We start from the raw sequence: 24,879 nt of genomic DNA on the forward strand, positions 1-24,879 counted from the left end.
AAGTCAACAGTAATTGTTTTTTAAAATGTGCTGTAAGGTTCTCTACTGAGGAACTTATTCTCACATAGGAAATCAATCAGATTTCATTAGAAAATTAATTAGACTGGGGTGCCAAAACTGCATCTATCTATCAACACAAACAGTGAAGAACAAGCTCTCCCATTCCTCTGAATCTCATCAGCAGACGAGTGCTTTTCAAGGATCATCCGGCTATTGTTTTAAGTCAGTATTAATGCTTTGTATCATACAAAAGCTTTGAAGACCGACACAAAGGCACAGTCCCTTCCACATCCTCACTCTCTCTCTTTTGCAGCTTTCTAGTTTTCACAGCCCTGACACCACCTGTGTGCAAGCACCTGTGAGTGTGTGTGCATGCTGCTAACTGCAGCACAGCATGCATTATGAGTGTGTGTACACAAACAGAAAAGCGTACTCACACAGAGACAGTGTGAGGCAGCAGCCCACATGGCCTATCTCCTGGTGTTAGCGCAGGCGGAGCTCTTTGGGTTTTTGATGTTTAAGTTCTCATACACGCCGGATGAGTCGTCGTTCATCCTGGTGAATCAGGACAGGATGTTTAACACACTGTGAACTGTGACAGAGTTGCAGTCCAAACATATCTTGATGGTAAACTAACAGAGATACGGTACAGTTTACCATAAGTTATTGACGTTTCACAACAGAGCACAGGAACAATCTATGACATCACATCACAAGTTCAAACAGTAAAGGGATAAAAGGAAGTCAAGCGTATTTATATATATATATAAGCCTGAAACAGTTTACATACACTAAAACCCTAATTAGCACAGTGTACTCAAACAGTTTATGGAAAATGACTCCCGTGGCTCAGTTGACTCACTCACACTCATTTGCCTGAGTCCTTTTCACTAGTACAACTTACGCAAGTAAATTCAGCAGGGGAACTCGATGTGCCAAGGCAATCATTTTCCACAAACCATGTGCATAAATTAAACATATTCAACAGTAATGAACTGAATTTGTGTGGGCTGTGTGTGTGAGTGGAAGGAGCTGAGCAGTACTTACATAGATGAAGAGCGAGAGGAGCTCATGTTGGGATTGGCTCTAGCATTTGTCATCTGAGGGTACTTGATATTGGAGTACTCTCTTTCCTTTGTCTTATTCCTCTGCAACGGTCATGAACATCACAAAACCACAATGAGCAGAACAGAAATCATACTATAAAACATTCTTAACCTCAGAGCAACAGACTAGAGAGGATATGATGATACAATATTATAATTACAATAAATCGTGTCACAGCAGGCTTTTCTGAGCCTATTCCAGATGTTATCAGCAAGTTGAAATCTTGAACATGGCAAAAACCAAGAGGTCAAAATGGTCCTTGTTTAATCACATATAGTGGTTTACAATTTAAAATGTTAAAAAAACTGCACTTATTCCTTTGATAGCTTTCAAAATAAGGCACCATTGGATCTGTTATAACCTCTGAACCTTAGTGATTAGGATGGGCGATTTGCCAAAAAGTATAAAATTTTCATACCTCAAGATATTTTCCTGATACTACATATACATGGTACTACATATGTTTACTGGAACAGACAAAAAAACAGCCAGCAGTGCCACATTTAAAAAAATAGTATCAAAACTATGATTTCTGTTGGCCTCTTTTAAATGAAACACACAGATAATGTTTTTAAGTAGTGACGATACCCACCAAATGTTTATAAATGTATACTGTAACGTGAATTACATACACTCACCGGCCACTTTATTAGGTACACCTTGCTAGTAAAAAGTTGGACCCACTTTTGCCTTCAGAACTGCCTTAATTCTTTATGGCATACTTTCAACAAGGTGTTGGAAACATTCCTCAGAGATTTTGTTTTTTTATTTGAGTTACTGTTGCCTTTCTATCATCTCGAACCAGTCTGCCCATTCTCCTCTGACCTCTCACATCAGCAAGGCATTTTCGTCCACACAACTGCCGCTCACTGGATATTTCCTCTTTTTCGGACCATTCTCTCTAAAGCCTAGAGATGGTTGTGCGTGAAAATCCCAGTAGCTCAGCAGTTTCTGAAATACTCAGACCAGCCCATCTGGCACCAACAACCATGCCACATTCAAAGTAACTTAAATCCCCTTTCTTCCCCATTCTGATGCTCAGTTTACATTTCAGCAAGTTGTCTTGACAACCTCTACATGCCTAAATGCATTGAGTTGCAGCCATATGATTGGCTGATTAGCTATTTGTGTTAACAAGCAATTGAACACAAAGTGACCCGGTGAGTGTACATTTGAATTACACCATTTCATTACTGATAATTATTATATATTAATATTGATATTTAAAAATTTCAGACAATGATGTCACAAACTGAATAAGAAGTTTTGTGTCAACACAAATTACACTCCATGCAGAAAAATAGCTCTGGTATATATGCCAGCACTGCTGCTTATAAACACTGCTAAATAGAGTATCGCCCCCGCAAAAAGTTTAGGATGTCCAAAGTGGAAACATGACCTAAACTAGCAACCCATAACATTTCAAAGACATAATAAATGCAAAATCAGTAGCTGACCCAAAAAAGGTGCTATTACTGCTTTCTAGCAGTCTCATTTTGGTTAATATCTTTATTAAAAAGAAGAGGAAGGCATATACAATCATATACAGACATATCCTCTCCATGGATCACCACCTTATCGTGGTGGAGGGGTTTGCATGCTTGAATGATCCAAGGAGCTATGTTGTCTGGAGCAAAAGCTCCTGGTAGGGTCTCCCATGGCAAACTGGTCCTAGATGACAGGTCAGACAAAGTGTGATCCAAATTTCCCCCATGAAAATAAATAAAAAACAGGACTTGTGTACCCTGCCCGGAACAGGGTTACCAGGGCCCCACCCTGGAGCCAGGCCTGGGGGAGGGGCTCGCCAGCGAGCGTCTGGTGGCCGGGCATTTACTCATGGTGCCCGGCCGGGCAAAGCCCGAAGGGGTTACATGAGTCCCCCCTCCCATTGACCTACCACCAATGGGAAGGGCAGTAGTAGGGGTTCGGTGCTTTGTGGATCGGGCAGTGACCGAAGGCATTGGCGTTCTGATCCTCGGTTGCTGAAACTGGCTTTTGGAACTTGGAATGTTACCTCACTGGTGGGGAAGGAGCCTGAGTTGGTGCGCAAGGTTGAGAGATACCAGCTAGATATAGTTGGGCTCACCTCAACACACAGCTTGGGCTCTAGGTCCAATCTCCTTGAGAGGGGCTGGACTTTATTCTTTTCTGGAGTTGCCCATGGTGAGAGGCGGCGGGCAAGTGTGGGCTTTCTTATAGCCCCTCGACTCGACGCCTGTATGTTGGGGTTTTCTCCGGTGGATGAGAGGGTAGCTTCCCTACGCCATCGGGTTGGGGAACGGGTCCGGACTGCTGTCTGTGCTTATGCACCGAACAGCAGTTCAGAGTACCCAGCCTTCTTACAGTCCTTGTGAAGGACGCTTGAAAGTGCTCCTCCTGGAGACTCTATTGTCCTACTGGGGGAATTCAAAGCTCACGTGGGCAATGACAGTGTGACCTGGAGGGGTGTGATTGGGAAGAATGGTCTCTCTGACCTGAACCCGAGTGGTGTTCAGTTTTTGGACCTCTGTGCAAACCACAGTTTGTCCATCACGAACACCATGTTTGAACACAAGGATGTCCATAAGTGTACATGGCACCAGGACACCCTAGGCCGCCGTTCAATGATTGACTTTGTAGTCGTGTCATCAGATTTGCGGCCATGTGTTTTGGACACTCAGGTAAAGAGAGGAGCTGAGCTGTCAACTGATCACCACCTGGTGGTGAGTTGGATCAGGTGGTGGGGGAAGATGCCGGTCAGACCGGGCAAACACAAATGTATAGTGAGGATTTGCTGGGAACGTCTGGCAGAAGACCCTGTCAGATTGATCTTCAACTCACACCTCTGTCAGAACTTTGACCAGATATTGGGGGAGGTGGGGGACATTGACTCAGAATGGGCCATATTCTGCTCCTCCACTGTTGAAGTGGCTGACTGTAGCTGTGGCCGCAAGGTAGTAGGTGGTCCTCGAACCCGGTGGTGGACACCCCAGGTGAGAGACGCCTTCAAGTTGAAGAAGGAGTCCTATCGGGCATGGTTGGCCTGTGAGACACCAGAGGCAGCTGACAGGTATCAACAGGCCAAGCGATCTGCGGCTTCAGTCGTCGCCAAGGGAAAAACCCAGGTGTGGTAGGAGTTTGGTGAGGACTTGGAGTGACTTTAAGTCGGCTCCGAAAAGATTCTGGCAAACCGTCAGGTGATTCAGAAGGGGAAAGCAGTGTGCCACTAGCACTGTATATAGTGGAAATGGTATGCTGCTGACTTTGACTGAAGACGTCATTGGGCGGTGAAAGGAATACTTTGAGGACCTTCTCAATCCCACCGACATGTTCTCCAGTGAGGCGGCAGAGTCTGGATACAGATGAATAGGCTTGTCCGTTACTGAGGCCGAAGTCATTAAGGTAGTTAAAAAGCTCCTTGGTAGCAGGGCTCCAGGGGTGGATGAGATCCGTACCGAGTTCCTCAAGGCTCTGGATGTTGTGGGGCTGTCTTGGCTGACACGCCTTTTCAACATTGCGTGGACATCGAGGGCGGTGCTACTGGATTGGCAGACTGGGGTGGTGGTGCCTCTTTTTAAAAAAGGGGACCGGAGGGTGTGTTCCAACTACAGGGGAATCACACTCCTCAGCCTCCATGGTAAGGTCTATGCAGAGGTACTGGAGAAGAGAGTCCGGCTTATAGTCGAACCTCAGATTCAGGAGGAGCAGTGCGGGTTCTGCCCTGGTCGTGGAACACTGGACCAACTCTTCACCCTGTCCAGGATCCTAGAGGGCTCATGGGAGTTTCCCCAACCAGTCCACATGTGCTTTGTGGATCTGGAGAAGGCATTCGACTGTGTTCCCTGGGGTATTCTGTGGGAGGTGCTTCAGGAGTGCGGGGTACATGGCTCTTTGCTACGAGCCATTCAGACCCTGTACAAACAAAGCAGGAGCTTGGTTCACATGGCCAGCAGTAAGTCAGACTCGTTCCCAGTGAGAGTTGGACTCCGTCAGGGCTGCCCTTTGTCACCGATTCTATTCATAATTTTTATGGATAAAATTTCTAGGCGCAGTCAGGGGATGGAGGGTTAGGGTTAGGGTTTGTGCAGTTTGATGACCTCAAGGTCACATCACTGCTGTTTGCAGATGATGTGGTCCTATGGGGGACATCAGGCCGTGAACTTCAGCTTTCGCTGGATCTGTTTCCAGCGAATCAATACCTCTAAATACGAGACCATGGTTCTCAGGAGGAAAAGGGTGGAGAGCCCTCTCTGGGTCGGGGATACACTCTTGCCTCAAGTGGAGTAGTTTAAGTATCTTGGGGTCTTGTACACGAGTGATGGTACAAGGGAGCGGGAGATTGACAGGCGGATTGGTGCTGGGTCAGCAGTGATGCGGGCTCTGTACCAGTCTGTTGTGGTAAAGAAAGAGCTGAGCCACAAGGCAAGGCTCTCGATTTACCAGTCAATCTACGTTCCCACCCTCACCTATGGTCATGAGCTTTGGGTGACCGAAAGAATAAGATCGTGAATACAAGCGGCCGAAATGAGTTTCCTCCACAGGGTGTCTGGACTCTCCCTTAGAGATAGGGTGAGAAGTTCGGTCATCCGGGAGGGACTTGGAGTAGAGCCACTGCTTCTTTACGTTGAGAGGAGCCAGTTGTAGTGGTTCGGGCATCTGGTTAGGATGCCTCCTGGACGCCTCCCTCATGAGGTGTCACAGGCAAGTCCACCAGGGAGGAGACCCCGGGGAAGACCCAGAACACGCTGGTGTGACTATATTGCCCAGCTGGCCTGAGAGCCCCTCTGAATCCCCCCCAGAGAGCTAGTGGAAGTGGATGGGGAAAGGGTGGTCTGGGCCTCATTGCTTAGGATGCTGCCCCCGCCACCTGAACCCCGGAGAAGCGGAAGATGATGGATGGATGGATGGAGGGCATATACAACTTTCTTTTCACTAACTTATGAATTAGTTTCTCCCCATCCAGTTCTAGCTTTATTAATGTTTTAAGGGTTTTGTTGAAGTTCAACATTAGCACAATGTGACCAAAACAGAAACCTTTGCGTCTGCTGTAAACAGCATTGTTTATTACAATATGAGCATTTTTGGTTTGTGGTTATTGTTTAGTTCTCTTTGGGAAACTTGTTACATACTTGAATGCCTGGCATTGTTGTGAAGTTACATGCAGATAAGGCAGGCGAGTTTTGTCATTATTGGGAGATAATGGAATTGCGCTCATGGAATTCCTCTCAGAAAATCATACTGGGAGATTATAACCAACTGTGTGTGTGTGCAATAAAATATCATGATGTTTTATTGCACTATTGCCAAGCCCTACAACAGACTACCCTGTACAGTATTACACAAGCAGTGGAGTGGCATTTAAGCAACACTTGGGCTATTAAGTTGTGCACAGTGTGCTGATCCCATAAAACACAATGTAGTACAATCTCATTAACTCAGCTCTATTAATAGTCATGAAATCCTTTGTCCTTTGTAATTCCCTTACTGTTTGTGACTGTAAATCCTGTTTGTGCGCATACCTGCTCCTCCTCCAGTCTCTTCTGCGCCGTGTCAATGTACTGCTGCACGGCCATGTAGATGAACTTGTATTGAGCTTCAGTCTGGACCATGCCTGATCGCTGCTGACGCACTCTCTGAATGGTCTTTGGGATGTCAATATCACAGTCCAGCCCTAGAGAGACGAGATTCCAATACAATTAAACTGATCCACTGTAGGTCTGTAACACTTTCTAATCATAGTTATGCATTTCATTTGAGCCATACAAACGTTATAATCACAGAAAAGCATGGAAACAATGTATGACTAAGTGATGAAGAGCATACCTTGTCTATTTATGATGTCAATAAGGATGTCGATCACAATTATTGTGCCTGTTCTTCCTATCCCTGCACTGTATTGAAATAAACCACAAAAAAGAGAGCTTATGATGAAAACAGAAACATTGGACAGCAAGGTTTGTTTATGCATGAAGAAAAAAATGTTCCTGTAAAAATTATTTTAAACAATTACAATTACATTAGGTGCGTTATGATAAAGCTCTCCAAAGCTCAGTGAGAGCTTACAAATTACACAGAGATCATATACTGTCACTGTTAGAACAAAACCTTGTTTCTCCAGAATGCTAACTTTACAGGGAACGAGAAAATGTTCTTTAATTGTATAGCAAATTAATGCGACATGATTTTTTTTTTTTAAACAAATCATTTAGGATCATTTTCATTGGCCTGTTCATCATGAAATTTTAACACAAGTCAAAGACTAACTTTTCAAGCTCTGCAAAATAATGAAAGATGACAAAAATGGAGAGAAAATATGTTTGTGCATCAGCAACAATATATTAAACACAGTAGACATGGCACAGATCTGATAGTGAGTGGTATCCAGTAGAATCTAGCCTAAAATATTTAATAATTTCATGTAGCACAATACAGCATAAAGCAAAGTAAAAAAGTCAGCCTACTATTAACATAAGAAGAAGTAGCTTCCTAAATATTATGGGAGAACTATAATTTTTTTAGCTGCACTATGTAAGATTTGGGGATTTGGAGACATCACTGTTGGAAATGTGTAATTGCATGCAATGTGAGGAAGAACATTTTGCATCAGTGGTTGTGCTTCAGTGTGAAATAGTATTCAACAACTCAACTCAGTCAAGCCTTGGTATTGGAAAAAAAAAAGTAATATCATTCAATCTGTGAAAGGTGCTGACTCTAATCTTCCAACCAAGACCAAATTTGTGTTCATAAGCAGAAACTGACATCTTTTAATATTTATTTGTTGAAAGGTTATTGTAGTTGTGTACAGAGTTACTATATAAAAGTAAACATACTCTAGAAGTAACTGAGTTGCACTGTGCATTACCTGCAGTGGACCACAACAGGTCCAGTATTTGGAATGGCACTCTGTGTTCTGTTGACTTGCTCCAGGAAGTTGAGAACTCCTCCTGGTTCATTGGGCACACCATGGTCAGGCCAGCTCAAGTACTGGAAGTGCCAGATATACCTAGAAGGCTCTTTCTAAAACAGTCAGAAAAACAAACATTAAATTACATCATATCAGGCTGCTGCTTTTAAATACAGAAAAATGAAACAAACACTATAATAAGATTCAAATTTAGTGGAGGCAAGTTAGAAATAAATACTAAATGTACCCGGTCCATACGTGTGACCTCCAGCTCTCTGAGAATGTAGTCCTGAGCAGTGTGCTCCTCAATATTCTTCACACACACTTTCCCAAACTCCTTTGTTGTACCAATGTCTGGCCAGTAGCGCACACACTTATTCTGTAGATAAGCACAAATTCAATTTAGGAATAAACTAAGTTAATTTAAACTGTGCTAGAGTTTAATATTTGAGAAGATAGCGTAACCACCATAAATGCAGAAACACATCCTAACATGGCCCAATGTACTATAATTCAGTCTATTATAGTATAGTACATAATGCACTAATTCAGTCCACCTCACTACACCACATCTTACTCACAAAGGGCCTGCTATTTAGCTGATGAGTCAAAGCAGTTGTTTTACACCAGGCAAAACACTAAAATATGCAGTGCAGCACTCTCGGGAGTGGAGAACGCTGCTGTAATGTGTAATATCTGTAGGCCTCCCATGAGCAGAATAAAGCCTGATTGTGCTCTGAACTCATGATCTGAACAGTTTCTGTACAGCAGCTGAAAATAAAGTGCAGTGGCCTCCAGGGCCAGCCCTTACCCTGCCTCGCTCCATCTCCTTGGTCGTCATGACGATAACATGAGTGTTTTCCTGGTAGACCATTTTCCAGAAGTCTTGCACTGTGTTCTGCAGGCAACCCTGAGTAGCAATGAACACTTTGCCTTCATCCCCATGACGACCCTCTTCATGTGCGCTCTGAGGAAGAGCAGATTGTTTATAGTCACGGAAACAAAATGCTCTGCAGCAACTCTGAGTCATTACATCTATTAATATAAATCCAACTTCTAATAACCAGTTGTAAATTTATGTAAAAAGTATGTAGTCGATGCCACATTTGTGCTAATCAGAAGAAAAGAATATATATCAATATTTGAATTTGTTGACGTTATTGTTTTGTCACGTTTTGACATCAAAACTAAATGATAAAGAAATTTCTCAAACCTATAAATACAGAATGTGAATCAAGTATAATTCATTTTGTTCATCACTGTGTAATTAGTGTGTATTTATGTAAATCAAAGCATATCAACTGCATATACAGAGCCCCCCCAAAAGTATTTGGATGCTTACACTATTCAACCATTGGTAAACTTTAGTGAAGTTCTTTAAGTTACTTCATATAATATTTAACAAAATGATAAGTGTTTCAGAGAAAGAAAAAAAAAACATTTTTAGCACAACATGAGTGGTCATCACTGAGGGTAGAACTTTCCCAGTGAACCTGGGCCACTGTATTTATTTAGCAATGCTGAGGAGGACTCACTCTGATATAGTTGGCATTGATGTAGTCAGAGCCAGGCACATCGGGATCTGCTTCTTTGATCTCCACACGAGTGGTATCAACTGTAACGCACAGAAGGATGACTAGGATCAACCTACAGATGATGTGTAGGATCTAACTTACAGCTTAATATATAAATAAGACTTAGACTGTAAAAAAAGAAAAAGGTGATGGCTGTTTGCATGTGTTTTACTCACAGGGCAGAATGTTTTTATATCTGTTTTTGCTCTTATTCTCTGGTCTCTGGCCCTCTTTCCTAGGGTAAAGGAGTTTACATTCCTGCTGCTGTAGCACCTACAGAAAAACATGGAAGAAGAGGAAGCTCTGAAACAGGACTAATTTGGGCTGTCAAGGTAAACTGTACTCGTAGACATATTTAAGACAAAATGGCTAAGCCACAGCTTGTGTCCAGCCAGCTCCCCCTGGGGGACGGACACTAATACTTGCTCTGCAACCACGCATGAACCTTTGACAGGAGACCTTTTGTTCTCATCCCAAACAGTGAAGTTCAACAAACTGAGTTAATATGTAATGTACACATCATTTCACTGCTATCCTTGGCCTGGTAGAAAGAACATATCCTGTCTGGAGTGTATCATATCGTGCCAGAGAAAAAAGAAAACACACAATGAATAAGTAATCTGCTGATGTACCTCAAATTCTTCCCAGAAGCCTTGCTTGGGTTTCTCTGAGTTGTCTGCCACTTTGTTTAATTCTCGCACCCTGTTCTCAATGTTGGCTGCATTTATCCGGGTGGCATTGAACGGCTGCCATTTGTAAAGAGAGAAAACACATCAATCACGATGAAGAGAGCGACTCGGGAAAGAGCCTAAGATGTTTCAGTACAAACAGAAGAAAAGCAGCTGCTCGGAAAATTACAGCCAAGTGAAGGACACAAAAATCTAGAAAGACAGTGAAGTAGTTATGTAATCAACAGCTTGATCACAATGACTAACCTGTTTAAGGTGCACTACAATGCCGCTCTTCTCCACCATTGGGTTTTTTTTATAGTGCTCCACCAAATCTGCCAGTGTGTCAAATTTCTCCCCTCCTCCCACATCATACTTCCCATCCTGCAAAGACAACAGAAAAGTCTTTAAGGTTCTGATGATTTACACTGAAATAACTAATTTACTAGATTTAAAATGTGTCTAACATTTCTACAGGAATAAAATTTAGTCAACACAGTTCTGGCTCAGATTTACTAAAGGAGGTTATTATTACAGATGGTCTACAGTTGGCACTAGCTGGGTTGGCCAAGTTACCAACAAATGTCCTTGCTAATGAGCACAGGCGCAACTTTATCATTAACATTAACAAAACTTCTATTTTTAACATAATTTGACAATATTAGCTACTGTTTACACTGGGCCAACATTTCATGATGAACAGACCAATAGAAATAGTCTGAAATTGCTCAACAAACTCGTTACATTAACTTTCTTTGAAATTTTTTTTTTTATTTGTCCTGTTGTTACTTTTTTGGAGATACAAGGTTTTGTTCTGACAGCAACAATATGACCACAACAACATAAACCCCAGTTTGGCTCACATGCTTTGTGTATGCAAGCCTGTTTTTGCCCCATAGGGAAAAAATAAAATTATCCTTCTCTGATTCTGGTTAAACTGTCACTTCTTATTATTACTAGTTGGAAAGTGATAGTTTTATCAGAAATAAGACATTTTCACACAATACAGCAACAACTCAAGAAAATAAGTAATTATTTTGGATTTGTTTCCACAAGTTTATTGTCAGCAGGTAGGATGAGCTGAACTTCTCTGTCGGTCTGTGTCGAGTGCTTTTGGAAACCGATAGGGTGAAATCCCTATTTAATCTCTCTGAGTGCATCCTGACTGATTGGGAACTGTGTGATTTTGAACTCACGACGAGTGTGAGCTCTTAGTTTCATGCATTACATCGAAAGCTTAGACACTTCTGCAAAAGTGTGTACAGAGGTCAAAATGCATACAAAGTAAGGAATAGCAATGCAGGCACTACACAGCTTAAAGTGTTTTAGTGTGCTTTTAAAACCTGTTCAGGTTAAGAAACCTGACAAGAAGCAATTATTTAAGTGAAACATGTTTCTTAAAACTATTTAATATTGTAAAATATACCCAATGTATTAGAAAATGTGTTTAAAATATGTTTATAATTATATGGCTTAATATTTTATTTTATATAATTAATAATGAAAATGTCCTCAGTGTTAATTATGTGCTTTATGAGGGAAATTCACAATTTGTCCTTTTGCAATGAGGCAAAAGGACAAATAAGCAGTGAGCATCATTTTGATCTTACCAGGTGTGTTAAAGGGCCGTTGCACCTATTTAGTTCATCAAGACTTTTAACATTTTTTAACACTTTTTAACACTACAGTGAGGTTTGCAATGGTGTAAAAGTAAATCTGCCCCTTTTTCTTTCAGTTACTCAAATTTTTCAACGGTTGTTTTCATGTAATATACTGCACTGAGTCATATTATATTATATTATATTATATTGAGGTTATTTATGTAAAAAATGATGTACACATTTAAACAAGTAAATTCAATGCATCACTTTCTTCACTGTAGTCTCTTGTAGTCACCTGGTATCGGATCATGACATGAGTGACTTTTGTCTTGCGGTCCACGTTTTCATGTTTCTCCTCATTAGTGAGAACTGACAGCACAAAGTCTCCGGGCTTGCTCTGACTCTCTCGCACCAGAAAGCTGCCAGGCTTTCCCTTTTCTGTGAGGAGCTTCTCCGCGTCCCTCCCCGACAGATGCCCATGGTACCACCTGAAAGAACAGGTAACAGGGAAAAGCAGAAATATATTTTTTATGTAGTAATAAGAGAATAAAAAAATAATTTTATTTGCAATTGAGCTGATTAAAAAAGAACATTTTAGATAAAGGTATGGCATTGATTCCATTAGAAGAAATCAACCAAGTATTATGATGATTAATCAAGTAATGAATTTTTTTTAAATACAAATTGGCCTTAAATAACAGTAACAAACCAAATATTGCCTTTTAGGCTTTGTTTCTTATGGCTATAGAGATCAGTAAGCATGCACAATGTGCAGCATGATCATGCAAATTACCCAATTCTTTACAAAAGTAAATTTTAATCAATGATTTTTTAAATCAAATGAAGTCCGATTGAATAATCATGACAGCTCTAAAGATCAGACATGAGACATTTATAGCACAAAAATAGAGCATGAACTTTTAGAAGTGTATGGTGAACATTTTATACCCATTAGAACCAACCTCAACCCATGTTTTCAGCAGAAACTGAAACTAAAGTGCTTCACCATGCAGTGTAGATTTCAGCCATGCACGGCAGAAACTATACGTTTGTGGTTGGAAAAATGAGTGTTTGTAGACAGCGCGCCTACATTATGTGATAGACTTGTTCATGTGGAACAGTGAAGGTATGTGTGGGAGGGTAGCCTGGTTGTTTGGATTTAAAGGAAAAACCACAAAACCCAAGCTATCATGAATTGCAAGTGTTTTAAACCAGAAAAAGATAACAGGCTCCTCAGGGGCTTAGAAGGAAAGCAAATACAAACATTTTAGCAGGCTAGTGAAAGTCAATTAGAGCAGAGATTCTAAAGTTAAAAACAGCCGACTGACATATAAACACTGCACACAAACACACAGTACATTTGTACAGAGACCTACTGCATGGATAAGCACAGAAGAAGTTCATCAGCATTGAAATAACAGAGTCAAGAATGGGCTCTGGACCAAACGGACCAAATGGACAAATGTTGCAGCCCATATGTGCTACCAGCCAGTGCTTTGGCTGTTGTGGCACAGTTCCAGGCAGCAGCCCTCTGCTTGGTTTGTGCACTAGAGGGCAGGGTTTCATATGTCCACAACAGTTGTGTAAGGAAAGCTGCCGTTCTACCTCTCAGATGTAGGGTCCTTGCAGTTGAGGGGGTATTTGAGCTCGATGATGTCTCCATTCCTCTCCCGCAGAAGGTCATGCTGCTCCGTGTAGTACTGCACCAGCTCGGCCAGAGTTGCAAACTTCTCTCCTCCGTAAAGGTCATAGTAGTCCCCAGAATTCTGGATCTTAATGTGGGTGACCTCATCATTCCGTCTAATGAAGCGAAGGCAGTGTGGTGGATGTGTGGTAAAAGAGGTGGAGGAGGGTACAGATAGAAAAGATAGATAGGTTACAGTTGATAGCTGGAAAACAGAAGCCACATTTAACAGTGGGGAGGAAACAGATGGCATGAAAGAGCATTTACAGTAGCAGGGCTGCTGCACAATTTTTAAAAACGTAATGCTTTTTCTTAAACATTTTTTCATCGAATAGAAAGAAAATGAGCTGTAATGTGACAAAAGACGACAATATACACATTTAATTGACATGCACATCCTGCTCTACACTCTCTTGTTCTGGATAAACTTTGGTGACCAGTGAGATTGTTGATCTGTGGTGTGGTAGCCAATTGTATCATGGTCAGTGAAGACTCAGAACTCGAAAGGACACTGAGTAGAAGATATAATGATTGGGAAAAATAATGCATTCATTTGGCTCACTATCATGGAAATTGCAGCATCAATTTAAACAGTGCACAGCTACTGTATTATGAAAATACATAAATAACACTAAAAATACAAACTCTAAAACAAGGACACATAAATACTCACAAGCCTCAGATTACTGTTTAACTAGTCTTAGTTTCAGTAAAAAAAAGCTGAAATTTGGGGCTGCTGTAGCTCCCCAGTACCCCCATGTCTCTGTGTATTGTCTGGTGTATTCAAACTGATTGACATCAGGCTGAAAATCAAACATGGATATATACTGTACTTTGACATATATACATGACATGCGACTTCGGTGTGCTTGACTTGGTCATCAGTTCTGTTGCCCTTCATAAGTGGTAAGTTTCTGATCATAGGCCTACTATCAACTGGATATTATGGGCTGGGTATTAACTAGTATTAATTAATATTATGGTTATTATTATAAACTAATCTGAATTAATATGCACAATAACTCTTTTCAGCCTAATCTCTAGTAACCACATCAGAATGGAATATCTCTGTGTGAAAAATAAGGCATTTTTGGACATTTTACCAATGTTTAAAATCTGCAGGCAAACAGACTTAAATAATAAAATTTTTCTAATTACATTTGATATAATGTAATGTTCAAAACACTGCATTAAATTATACTGCATGAATGTATAATGTAAATATGTAATTACATTATGCACTATTGTTCTTTTACAGAGGAGTAGAATGCCAGCAGAAAACCAATTTAAATACTGTTTTATTATCTTATAAAAGCTTGTGCATGACGTGATGGCACAGCTAAATGTAGCAGGAAGGTGTGAGAAACTTTCTTTGCCTTTCACTTTGTTTTTGACCGCAAGTGTCAATGTGCTGAGAATGTGCTGAAGCTTCAAATGCCAACGTATGGAAAAAGTGAAAGAGAACACCTGCGCAGATAATATCAGCTGGGCACAGGCACCAAGCCTCAAGCCTGCGCTGAGCACTGATCATATCTAGCACAAGGAAACGTCAGTTCAGCAAATACGTGACCTCTTGTTTAGGTGCAATAAGCCTGAGCTGCAAATTGATTATGAGGGCCGAGTGCTATGAAAGTGGAATAAATCCAATCTGTCTCCTCCTCATCTCTCACATGCCTCATCCATCCATCTCTATATGGGCTTGGCTCATAAATCTGCACTCTCTCCTGGGTGTAATTGCATTATAGCAGGAGCAGTGGAGCCGGGGCATGGCAGGCTCTCAGCGCTTAGGCCTAATAGCCAGGGGGACTGCTGCAAATGAGTGGCCCATGCTGTCTGTCTGCGCACTGCTCTAATGCAATCACGGGGCATGCGGCCAGACGCGCCAAAAAGCCTCACCTGATCTCATCTACCTCTCTGTGCTCCTGCCTCTTCCACTCACATTTGCCTTAAAGTTAATAAACAGCAAGAGAAAGAAGAGAATAGTCCATCATAGCTATATGTTAGATACAGAAAGCTTGACAAAGTCAACAAGGCCACCGCCTTCACCAGAAATGTTATCCGACATTATTTGGAAAGTCCTCTGGAACTTCACAATGTGAACAATGTATGAGTATCACGATTATGTGGCTCAATATGAGGCAATTCACCTTGCAATATGTTGAAATGCATTGGCAATAATGTGACACTCACTGAAAAGACTGGCTTTTGGATTATGTTGACCAAAATAATTTACTTTAGTTTGACTGCATCAAAACAGCCACAGAAACACTCACCTGGAACTGTGCTTGGGCAAGATGCTCACAGCACATATGTAGACAAAGCGCTGTGATTAGTTAGAGGGCTCGTTTGCCTAGTGTGGCCTTCTGTGATTATCGCAATGGCCTATATTGCGATACCCAGATGACAGATACTAAAATAAAATTATTCAGGAACCAGGGGTCACAATGACTACAGAGCAAATATAGCCAGTGAGCCTACAAGTGTCCTTTTTAAAGGTAATGTTGACCATGGTAAAATAGTGGTAAATCTGAAAAAATATCTTTTCTTTTGTGACTTTAATGCTTAGATGTATCTGTCCATTATGAATGTATGTAAAAAATACATATAATTTAGGCCAAAACTTATCTGAAAACAATTGTACAACAATGTCTCAGACATCAGGAAGTGTATGCATAAACATTTCATGAAATATCATAGTGCTCACTCTATCATAGTGCACTCTATAAGGAACACCTGTATCTTAACCTACCTCTAATTAATGTGCAATATCTGCTGCTGACAGAATGGTACAAGTGCAATACATACACATGTTCTGTGAAATATCTGTAATTATTACTGTGCAATATCTACAATTTCTGTGCGATATCCAGTCATTACCTGCTCAGAAATGTGCAATATCCATACAACTGCATGTGTAAACTGTAATTCTATTTTTATTTTTTATATGTATCTGCTAACAGACGACTTGTTTATTTATTTATTTCTATAGTATATCTTATATTTAGTTTGCTTTGTCTACTTACTGCTCTTTATTTGCTTACTGTGTATTCTGCTGTAACAATGTAAATTTCCCCCAGTGGGATAATAAAAGTCTATCCTATCCTATCCTATCTTTCTGTGAGGTAGCTTTTAGAGAAATTAAACACTTCAGAAGAGCCAATTCTGAGTCTAGAAGAGCACATTTCACACTAAAGCACTCGGAATAAAAAATCAAATGGAATTCCCCTTTAAGGCTGGGATTATGATTATATGTTAATATTAGATTAAGGCTAGATTAAGGTTAGATTAAGGTTAGATTAAGGTGAGTATTACGTTGAGCGTTAGAAAACAGTTCATCTGAATTTAATAGACATTTATCTTATATGACAAGCAAAGAACCTACAGTGGACCATCCCAATAAAGTGTTAGCAAGATTGTTGGTGTGTTTTTATTTTTCTTTTAAATGTTGCAAGTACTTAATTATTTATTCACACTCTGATCGGGCCTGTCTTTAGGCCTGAAAGGAGATGGAAAAGCATATCTAGCTCTGGCTCTCTGATTCAAGGACGCCTGCACACTAATTTTATCTTTAGAGCAACATGAGTTCATCATTGATTTTACTGCCAGAGCCAGGCTCGGCAGAAATGAGAAGAGAGGAACACAATAACGCTATTGAGTCACTCCACATGTCCCCGTTTAACCATTTCCTTCCTCAGTGCATTAAAATGTCCTGCACATCCACATACAAACCTTGTCCATTTCACCCTGTCCTCTCTGCTGTGGTCTGTCTGGTCTAGCCACAACAGTGCAGACAGTTAGGCAGAGTTTATGTTTGCACAATGCGTTTCTACGAGTCGATCTTGAAAATCCATAAAGAGACAGAGTACTGTGGAAATATGCTCCGCTAGCTGGGGCAATCCCACATTACGTAATTCACAGCTGAGAAAAATCCATATGTAGCACCCGGGCAGTGTTCATTCCACATGTTTCTGAAGCTGGTGCAATGTGGGAACCACCATCTAGAATTGAACCATGTGTTTTATTTATGGTTCAAACCACCATGAAAAGATTAACCAGAGGTAACATATTTAACTGCCTTTCCATTGTGGATTCAAAACAGGTTCAGAAGGTCATTTCCTTCAGCTCTGCTGTGTTAGCCCTAACACTCTCACCTGGCCCTGATACATGATACACTTAAACTGCAGTTTTGCAAGCTGTTTGTCTGCCCCAACTCCCAGCTACATCCTCTCTGAGCGTGCTCCCTAGCTGTTAACAATAGAGCAGAGCCGGGCCTGCAGTCTCCACCCAGGAAACGCAGAAGGAAGGAGATAAGATACAGTGAGAGGCATGGAGGAGAAGATAATGTCCTGATGGAATCCCTCTGTGCCCATTTGGCCAAAAAAACTCAGCCCTTTATCTAATAATTCTCTTTTAAGGCGAGACTTTCCTAATGCCTTTGTAATTACCTTCTCATCTCTCGCTTGAAAGAAAGTAACTCTCAGTCTGTAATGTGTCAGGGAACAAACTTTCATATGGCATTTTCTACCAAATTTAGTGTACAGTGTCTATTTTTGTTTTTGCTAGGTGCAATATTTTGCAAAGAAAAAAGCAAACATAAAATATGAAATGTGCCATATTTAGCACAGGCCACATGTTATGCTTTATATTCAGCTTCCACTAAACAGAATTCAGCAAATAAACAGTAACTTTGCATTATAACGCATAGAGGATGTACTATCTAAAGGTAATTACTTTTAGCGTCAAAGTTAGTCTGAAGCCTCAAGTCACACTGTAGCCCTCACATTCAAACACAGTATTTAAATGAAGGCTTTTGCTGATGGTTCTTTTGATAAAAATGACTTCCAGATAATGCAGTATCAGTAATACCAGTATCAATATTAGCCCTGGATGACATCTGCAGCAGGCCTCGCTGGACAGTGCTCACAGAATAACTATGGATAAATCAATCAATGAGCAGCAAACTAACAAAAGCAACAGCAAAGTGGAAAGACACAGTTTCTCTCCAAACAAAAGATCCACAAAGCAGTATGATAGCAAGGGAGCTACAATTGCAAAGGAATTTTTTATGACAAATAAGCACATGAGACAAATTAATCATGATTAACTGCACTATACACAGTATAGTTATTTTCATTCTTTGACATCCCTAGAAATCACTTATATTTGTTTACAGGCTTACAATTCTTGTCCACAGTTGTAAGGTTTCACAATTAAATGAATTTGGTGTGTTTATCTGCTCAGTTGAGCAGAGTTCAAAAACACACGTTCGTTCGCAAAAGTTGGATGAGCCTATTCAAATGAATTTTGCTGATTTTCTTAGTGAACACATTGTCTACAGAGAATGTCTAACTTTTCACTGGTGCTATAACACCTTTAGAGGGCAGCAGTGAGTAATTTTTGTCCATATATGCTTGAGTTGTTTCTGTGATCATTTGGGAGCTACTAAGAATTGGCAGTGAGGAGGCAAGATAGCTAAACTGTTAATTTGGCAACTTTAGGCCTTTACTGTCATAGTTACATGCAACACAACAAAAATATAACAAAAAAAAAAACTTCATTATTTATATGGGAATTTAATTGTCAGATAAAAGTTTCTACTTTTTTAATGTTTTTTTTTTAATGTTTTTACATAATTAACTACATTTATATTCATATTGTGTATTATGTTCTTTTTAAATTTGTTGCAATGTCAATAAATAATAAAACGCAGAAAAATGCAATGGATCGTTGTCTTTCTGTAAAGCAGGACAGTATGCATAACAATATTTCTTCATCCAATACAAACCATCATAAAATATCAACAGAACACAGACGTGGTAGCAATTGATGCATTTTCAACAGAATTTCTCAGCTTCTTCTAATAAGCTAAGAAATAATGAATATAAAATTACAGTACATGTTTGTTATTGACAAAATTGCTAAATATTAAATAAACAAATTTAGCTCATTTAAGAGCAAAAGTGACTAATGACTTTGAAAGGAAAGACAAAACAATGACTTTCTGCTGAATCTGAATATGAGGGGAACCAGAATGTCCAACAGATTATGTAAATTCTTATGTCCCAGTTGGCAGAGGGAGGCGATCTAAACAAAGCCCATTTGGTTAGAGTTATTGGAGCAGAGCGTAATTGCTTGGAAGGGGTCAAGTGTGGTGAAGATTAATTCCAATTTAACAACTGATTGATCCCAAAAGTTAAAAACTCAGTAATAGCCTTATATGTAGAATGTTAGAGCTGTCGAGACCTCTAATGTATGACCGCATGAGAAATGCTAATCATTATTCTGTGGTTACTGATACTGACCAGACAGGCACCTAATTACATAACTGCCTCTGCCACTCCAAGTCTAAATGCACTGAATGGCACCATACCCAGTTTAGAAATTCCATTCACCAACCACCAAGTTATTACATCACCTTTTCAATCCTTTTCAATGGGCTTATACAAACTAGCATGTCCTTGCCTCCTATCCTGGAGAAAATCAGAGCGGATAAATCAGCCAGAGAGTGGCCAGGTCAGCGCCTGGCAAAGCTGTGGTGGAGCTGTGCAACATGGTGCCAATCTCTGGAGAACATTACACATAGTGTGAAGCCTCACCACCAAAGCCACAGGCCGCAGGTCAGGGGTTCTCCTGGCTCCTCAGCTTAAAGCTATTAAGGGCTACCACTGCTGGTTCCCTGCCAGCAGCTCCAGCACACAGCCTTTTCCCTTTATCCTTCTCTCTGTTAATCTCTCTCTCTCTCTCTCTCTCTCTCTCTCTCTCTCTCTCTCTCTCTCTCTCTCTATCTCTCTATCTCTCTATCTCTCTCTCGCTCTCTGCTTCTTCCTCTTCATTCATTCTCCAGACTAACAGTTGCCACAGTATACAGTGCCATCCACAAACTGTCAACTTAAACATTTCCCTTAGACTGGCTCTGACATCTTGCAGAGGGTACAAGAGAAAATGTTGTCTAGGAATTTAGATGGACTAAGCAGAAATTCTAAGTGAATAAACCAAAATTAACGAGGAGAGTTAGCTTTTAGGAAGTAGTTCAGCCAAAAATATAGTTTACACTACAGTTTATCTTCCACTATTCTCAAAATATAGTCAGTCAGCCAAGACATGTTCAGCGTCCAAAGTTTGGCTTTTAAATTTTGTACTGGAGCTATGGTTTGTGTATGTGTGTGTATATATATATATATATGTATATTGCAAAGCATGAAACCTATAATTAGTCCATGATTTGTCCATTTTAATAGATAACAGGATGTTATACAATGTCAGAAACCACATTAGCAAGTCTTCTTGAAATAATTGGGGGCTATAAGCTTCCATTACTTGGTAGTTCCATTAACATCGTAGCTCCAGGCAAAACTAGTACATAAAACAACAACACAAGACTACAAATATACAAAATGTAGCTCCAGTGCACATCGGAAGAGAAAAGGTTTGGACACAATATATATCTTGGCTGACTGCTTACATCTGGAGTAATAGGAGGGAATGTTGTGTAAACTTACTTTTTTGGCTGAACCATTGCTAAACCACACACACAAGATTCAGATGAAAAGACAACAACTACAAACTCTGGCATTTAGAGAATGAATGACAACGATAAAAAGGGAGAAAATTTTGTTTTCTACAATTATTCTATTATTTACATAGTTCTAATCAATTTGGCTTGGTTTCCAATAATTCAGCTGGCTTTAAGGCTCTCAGGCTAGTTTTATAAATTTTGTGCCTGACATGAAAATCAAAGTAATAAATCTAATTGTAATACTGATATGACTATTCCACTATTTCCAATGCTCATATGCATCCTATACAAAAATTTTGAATTGTTGTACATCAGCTAGATCAGCTATATTCTGTAACTTTGTTCTCCAGACTGTTCTAATATAAATTATATTATTTATCTTAATTATAACTTATTATTGTTTCCCTCCTGACTTAACTCTTTATGAAAAGCATGTTGTGTTTTGATATTTACATTTCACCACATTTTGAGAAAAATAATTCCGGACGGAAGGCACATATGCAATCATTCAATCAATCAACCAACCAAGCAACCAACTAATTAATCAATCTAATAAAACTGCAGTGCTGATTTTACATGTGTGGCTGAGCATCATGAGCCTGGTGCAGTGCTTTTCTCTTTTGCTATTTGCACATTCTCTTCATGCATTGCTCAAGATGGGCATATTCCTCAAAGTGCAGCATGCAGCAAGAGAAGTTCTGTGAAAGCACTGACCACACTAATGTTTCACCAGGCCTGGAAGTGTTCAGAGAAACCACAAAACTCACTTGGAGAAACTGATAACCCTGCGAACACTCTACTCACTGCCTAGCCGGAGAGTAATGAATCAAGTGCAGATTGACCAACTGCAGAGGGGGAACAAACCACTTGTCTCATGTGATCAGTTACCAGCGTAACTGGCCTGAGGATGTAGCACTCTGGCCTGGATTTATTCAAGGGTAGGACTGGGTGAGTGCGGGAGGAGCATAAAGCAAAGAACAATGAGCTAATGAGGCACACCTGACAGACAGAGTGAAGTCTCCTGGGTTGCTCTTGCTGGGTCTGGCTAGGAAGCTGCCATGGACACCTCGTGTCAGAAGGAGGTGCTCTGCCTCTATGCCAGTGATGTTGGGGTGGAACCACCTAGATTAAAAATAACGGAGAGCAGTGTCATCACATTTTGGAAGCAAACAAACCAAAAGGCTCAATAAATATGAAGCTATTTTCAAAATGGAAATCAGAAACAGATGTCAGCAGCTAAGAAAACTTTGCAGCGTTCAATTCTGTTGGCAAAAACAAGTTGCATTTTACAAACTGCTTTAGAGCTACTATGAGAGTCTACCTACTGGAAAATCTGTCAATGACTACTAAAATCCAAGCGCTAGCAATTACTGGACTCAGGTACACACATTGCTCCAGGCAACTGCATCACCTGCAAGCTTACCACTTTTCAAGCTCTAAAGGGGCACCGTGAATTTAAATGGAGGGTGAAGTAGTGCATAGAGCACATAAGCAGTAACTTCCAGTGCACAATCAATAAATAGAAGCTAAATGGCAGTAATTTACGTGTTATCAGATGCCGATAACATTATTTCATTACAATGATGACCTGTCGTATTAATCAGTAGTGGAATGTTCTCTCATTTGCGGTTCAGCACTATTCAGATCAAACCATTAAACCGATAACTGGTTCATTAACAGGCAACGTGGGTTGTTATGTGTGGAGGGTGGAAAAGAGGCCTCACTGCGATGGGTAAGTAATAGCTTATTCTTGCAGCAGCAGTGAATCACAGTCTATGTTTAGACAGCAGAGTGAAATGCTCAAGTCAGATTTGTTTATCTGGATGGATGGAGGTTTAGAAGCCCTGTCGGCGTGTGATCATTTACTGAAATGACTGCATTGCTAAATGAACACAGTCCAAATCACAGAAGGAACAATCTCGCTAAATAGGTGGCTGTTTAACACACAAGACAGACACATTGAACAGACATATAACAGGGGTATAACTATTCACAAAATCCAAAATCTGATTAGATGTGATAGTGATAACTTAATTCAGTACATTTTTGATGCATCAAATAATATAGAGCAGTCAACTTTATAAAAGTATAATATTTCAAACAAAAGCTCTGCTTTATTGTGTCCCAATCTAATGATCCACGCCCCATGCTAACACACTAGCTACACTGGAAAACAATATAAAACAATATGATGGTGGTTTGTATAAAAGATTCATTATAAAAGTTAATGCTTCAGGATGTCTGCTGCTGCTACTACTGTTTTTTCTGTTATGCAGTTTGTCTATTTTTATAGAGAGCAGTGTGGCATGCTGTGTCAGAAACCACATTCTATTTGAGATTACCCAACAACTTGACACATTTTTTTATGAGTGATGGTTGAGGCTTGCAGCCTGCACGATGCTGATTTGTGGTTATAAACGTCTACTGCTTGTTAACTACATTAGCCTCATAACCCCAGTACAAATCTATATATATATATATATATATATATATATATATATATATATAGTATACTACAAAACCTTTATATAACACTATATAAGACTGTATAAAACTATATGGGACATGGATTACGCCAAGATTTACAATAAATTGCAGAACTAAACTTCAATCCAGATTAAGGTTTAATCTGGGTCTGGGAAACCATTCTCATACATATCTCTGTACAGCATTGTGCAAAAGGTCTGAGACCACCATTCATTCGTTAACTTTCCAGTCAAAAATGGCTTTTGAGTAAACTATTCATTTTCCAGGATATTTCTGAAGAAATCAGATATAAAATAAACCACTTACATAAGATAGCAGAAATTTAGAGGAAATTAAGTTGCAACAACAGAAGTTTCCAAAAACAAAACTTTTAAAAAAGTTTTTAAAAGTTATAAAGAAAAGGAAGCTCCTAACAACCGTTGAGAACATAGTTAATCACCAAAACCATCACCATCAGATTAACAGTACTTAATGCTTTCATCTTGACAGAGAGGATAAAATGAAGCTCCACTCCTGTTTAAAATCTGAAAAAGGAAATAGAGTCCAGAATTACATTAATTACATTGTTTAAGATCATGACAAACAGAAAATGCAACCAACTTTTAAGACCGAAGTTTGGAGGTGTGGAAAAATCTCCCGATTTCTTAGAAAGACTGGAAGCAAGTGTCTTGAAAGCGTGGACATACTAAAGACTGAAATTTTGAAATCGCATTTGGTTGCTGAGGTTTCTGCGTAATTTCCTGTTAAAATGCTTTCTGACAGCTGATACTGAAACAAGAATAACTTCTACTTAATGATGAACTGGACATTAAATATACATAACTAAATATACATAAATTATAATAATTTATTAAAGTGGAAACTATGTGCTTATTTGAATCAAGTAAATTCAATACATCACTTGTTTCAGGGAAACAAACTTCAGGCACCCACTATGTATTAATTCACTTGTGGTAACCAAATAACTATATGCATTTTTCACCAAACTATCCCTTTAAACAGTGCCCTTACCCGTTTCCACAACCTCAACCTTCATATCCATGTTGGGTCTTGCTGCCTCTGGTTTAGTGAATTACTCTGCCCCTCCCCCCTAAAGTGATATCACCAAGCTTATCCAATTCCCTCTACACATATATTCGTGTCTAATCTCCTGGTGAATGCCAGCTGTAATCAGTTACGATTTGCTGTGTTTGAAAAGTTATTTTCTAATCCTCTGGGGGAATAAGAAGCTGGATTTGGGGGGGGGGGGGGTGGGGATGGGGATAAGAGGGTCAGGTGCAATCTAGGCCAGTGCTGGGCCCCAGATGTCTGGCTGCCTGTGGTCTGTCTGCCCCTATAACACTGCCCCCTCACGTGACT

At 40.0% G+C, this 24,879-nt stretch overlaps 1 protein-coding gene across 3 annotated transcripts in view; it reads right to left on the reverse strand.

The window, feature by feature from the left end:
• Positions 1–24,879, reverse strand: part of ptpn11b (protein tyrosine phosphatase non-receptor type 11b) — a 42,990-nt gene that overhangs the window by 4,421 nt on the left and 13,690 nt on the right. For all 3 annotated transcript variants that reach the window (XM_017709181.2, XM_017709172.2, XM_017709190.2), the window contains exons 2-15: positions 22,033–22,155; positions 13,439–13,633; positions 12,129–12,321; positions 10,500–10,616; positions 10,197–10,310; positions 9,741–9,837; positions 9,526–9,605; positions 8,802–8,957; positions 8,238–8,369; positions 7,949–8,103; positions 6,910–6,977; positions 6,606–6,757; positions 1,048–1,148; positions 438–555 (exon numbers count right to left, since the gene is read on the reverse strand). In XM_017709181.2, coding sequence (XP_017564670.1) covers positions 471–555; positions 1,048–1,148; positions 6,606–6,757; positions 6,910–6,977; positions 7,949–8,103; positions 8,238–8,369; positions 8,802–8,957; positions 9,526–9,605; positions 9,741–9,837; positions 10,197–10,310; positions 10,500–10,616; positions 12,129–12,321; positions 13,439–13,633; positions 22,033–22,155 — 1,768 coding nt within the window. In that variant the 3' untranslated portion in view covers positions 438–470. The remainder of the gene's footprint in view (positions 1–437; positions 556–1,047; positions 1,149–6,605; positions 6,758–6,909; positions 6,978–7,948; positions 8,104–8,237; positions 8,370–8,801; positions 8,958–9,525; positions 9,606–9,740; positions 9,838–10,196; positions 10,311–10,499; positions 10,617–12,128; positions 12,322–13,438; positions 13,634–22,032; positions 22,156–24,879) is intronic.

Source organism: Pygocentrus nattereri, chromosome 9 (genome assembly GCF_015220715.1).
Source record: "Pygocentrus nattereri isolate fPygNat1 chromosome 9, fPygNat1.pri, whole genome shotgun sequence".
NCBI lineage: Eukaryota > Metazoa > Chordata > Actinopteri > Characiformes > Serrasalmidae > Pygocentrus > Pygocentrus nattereri.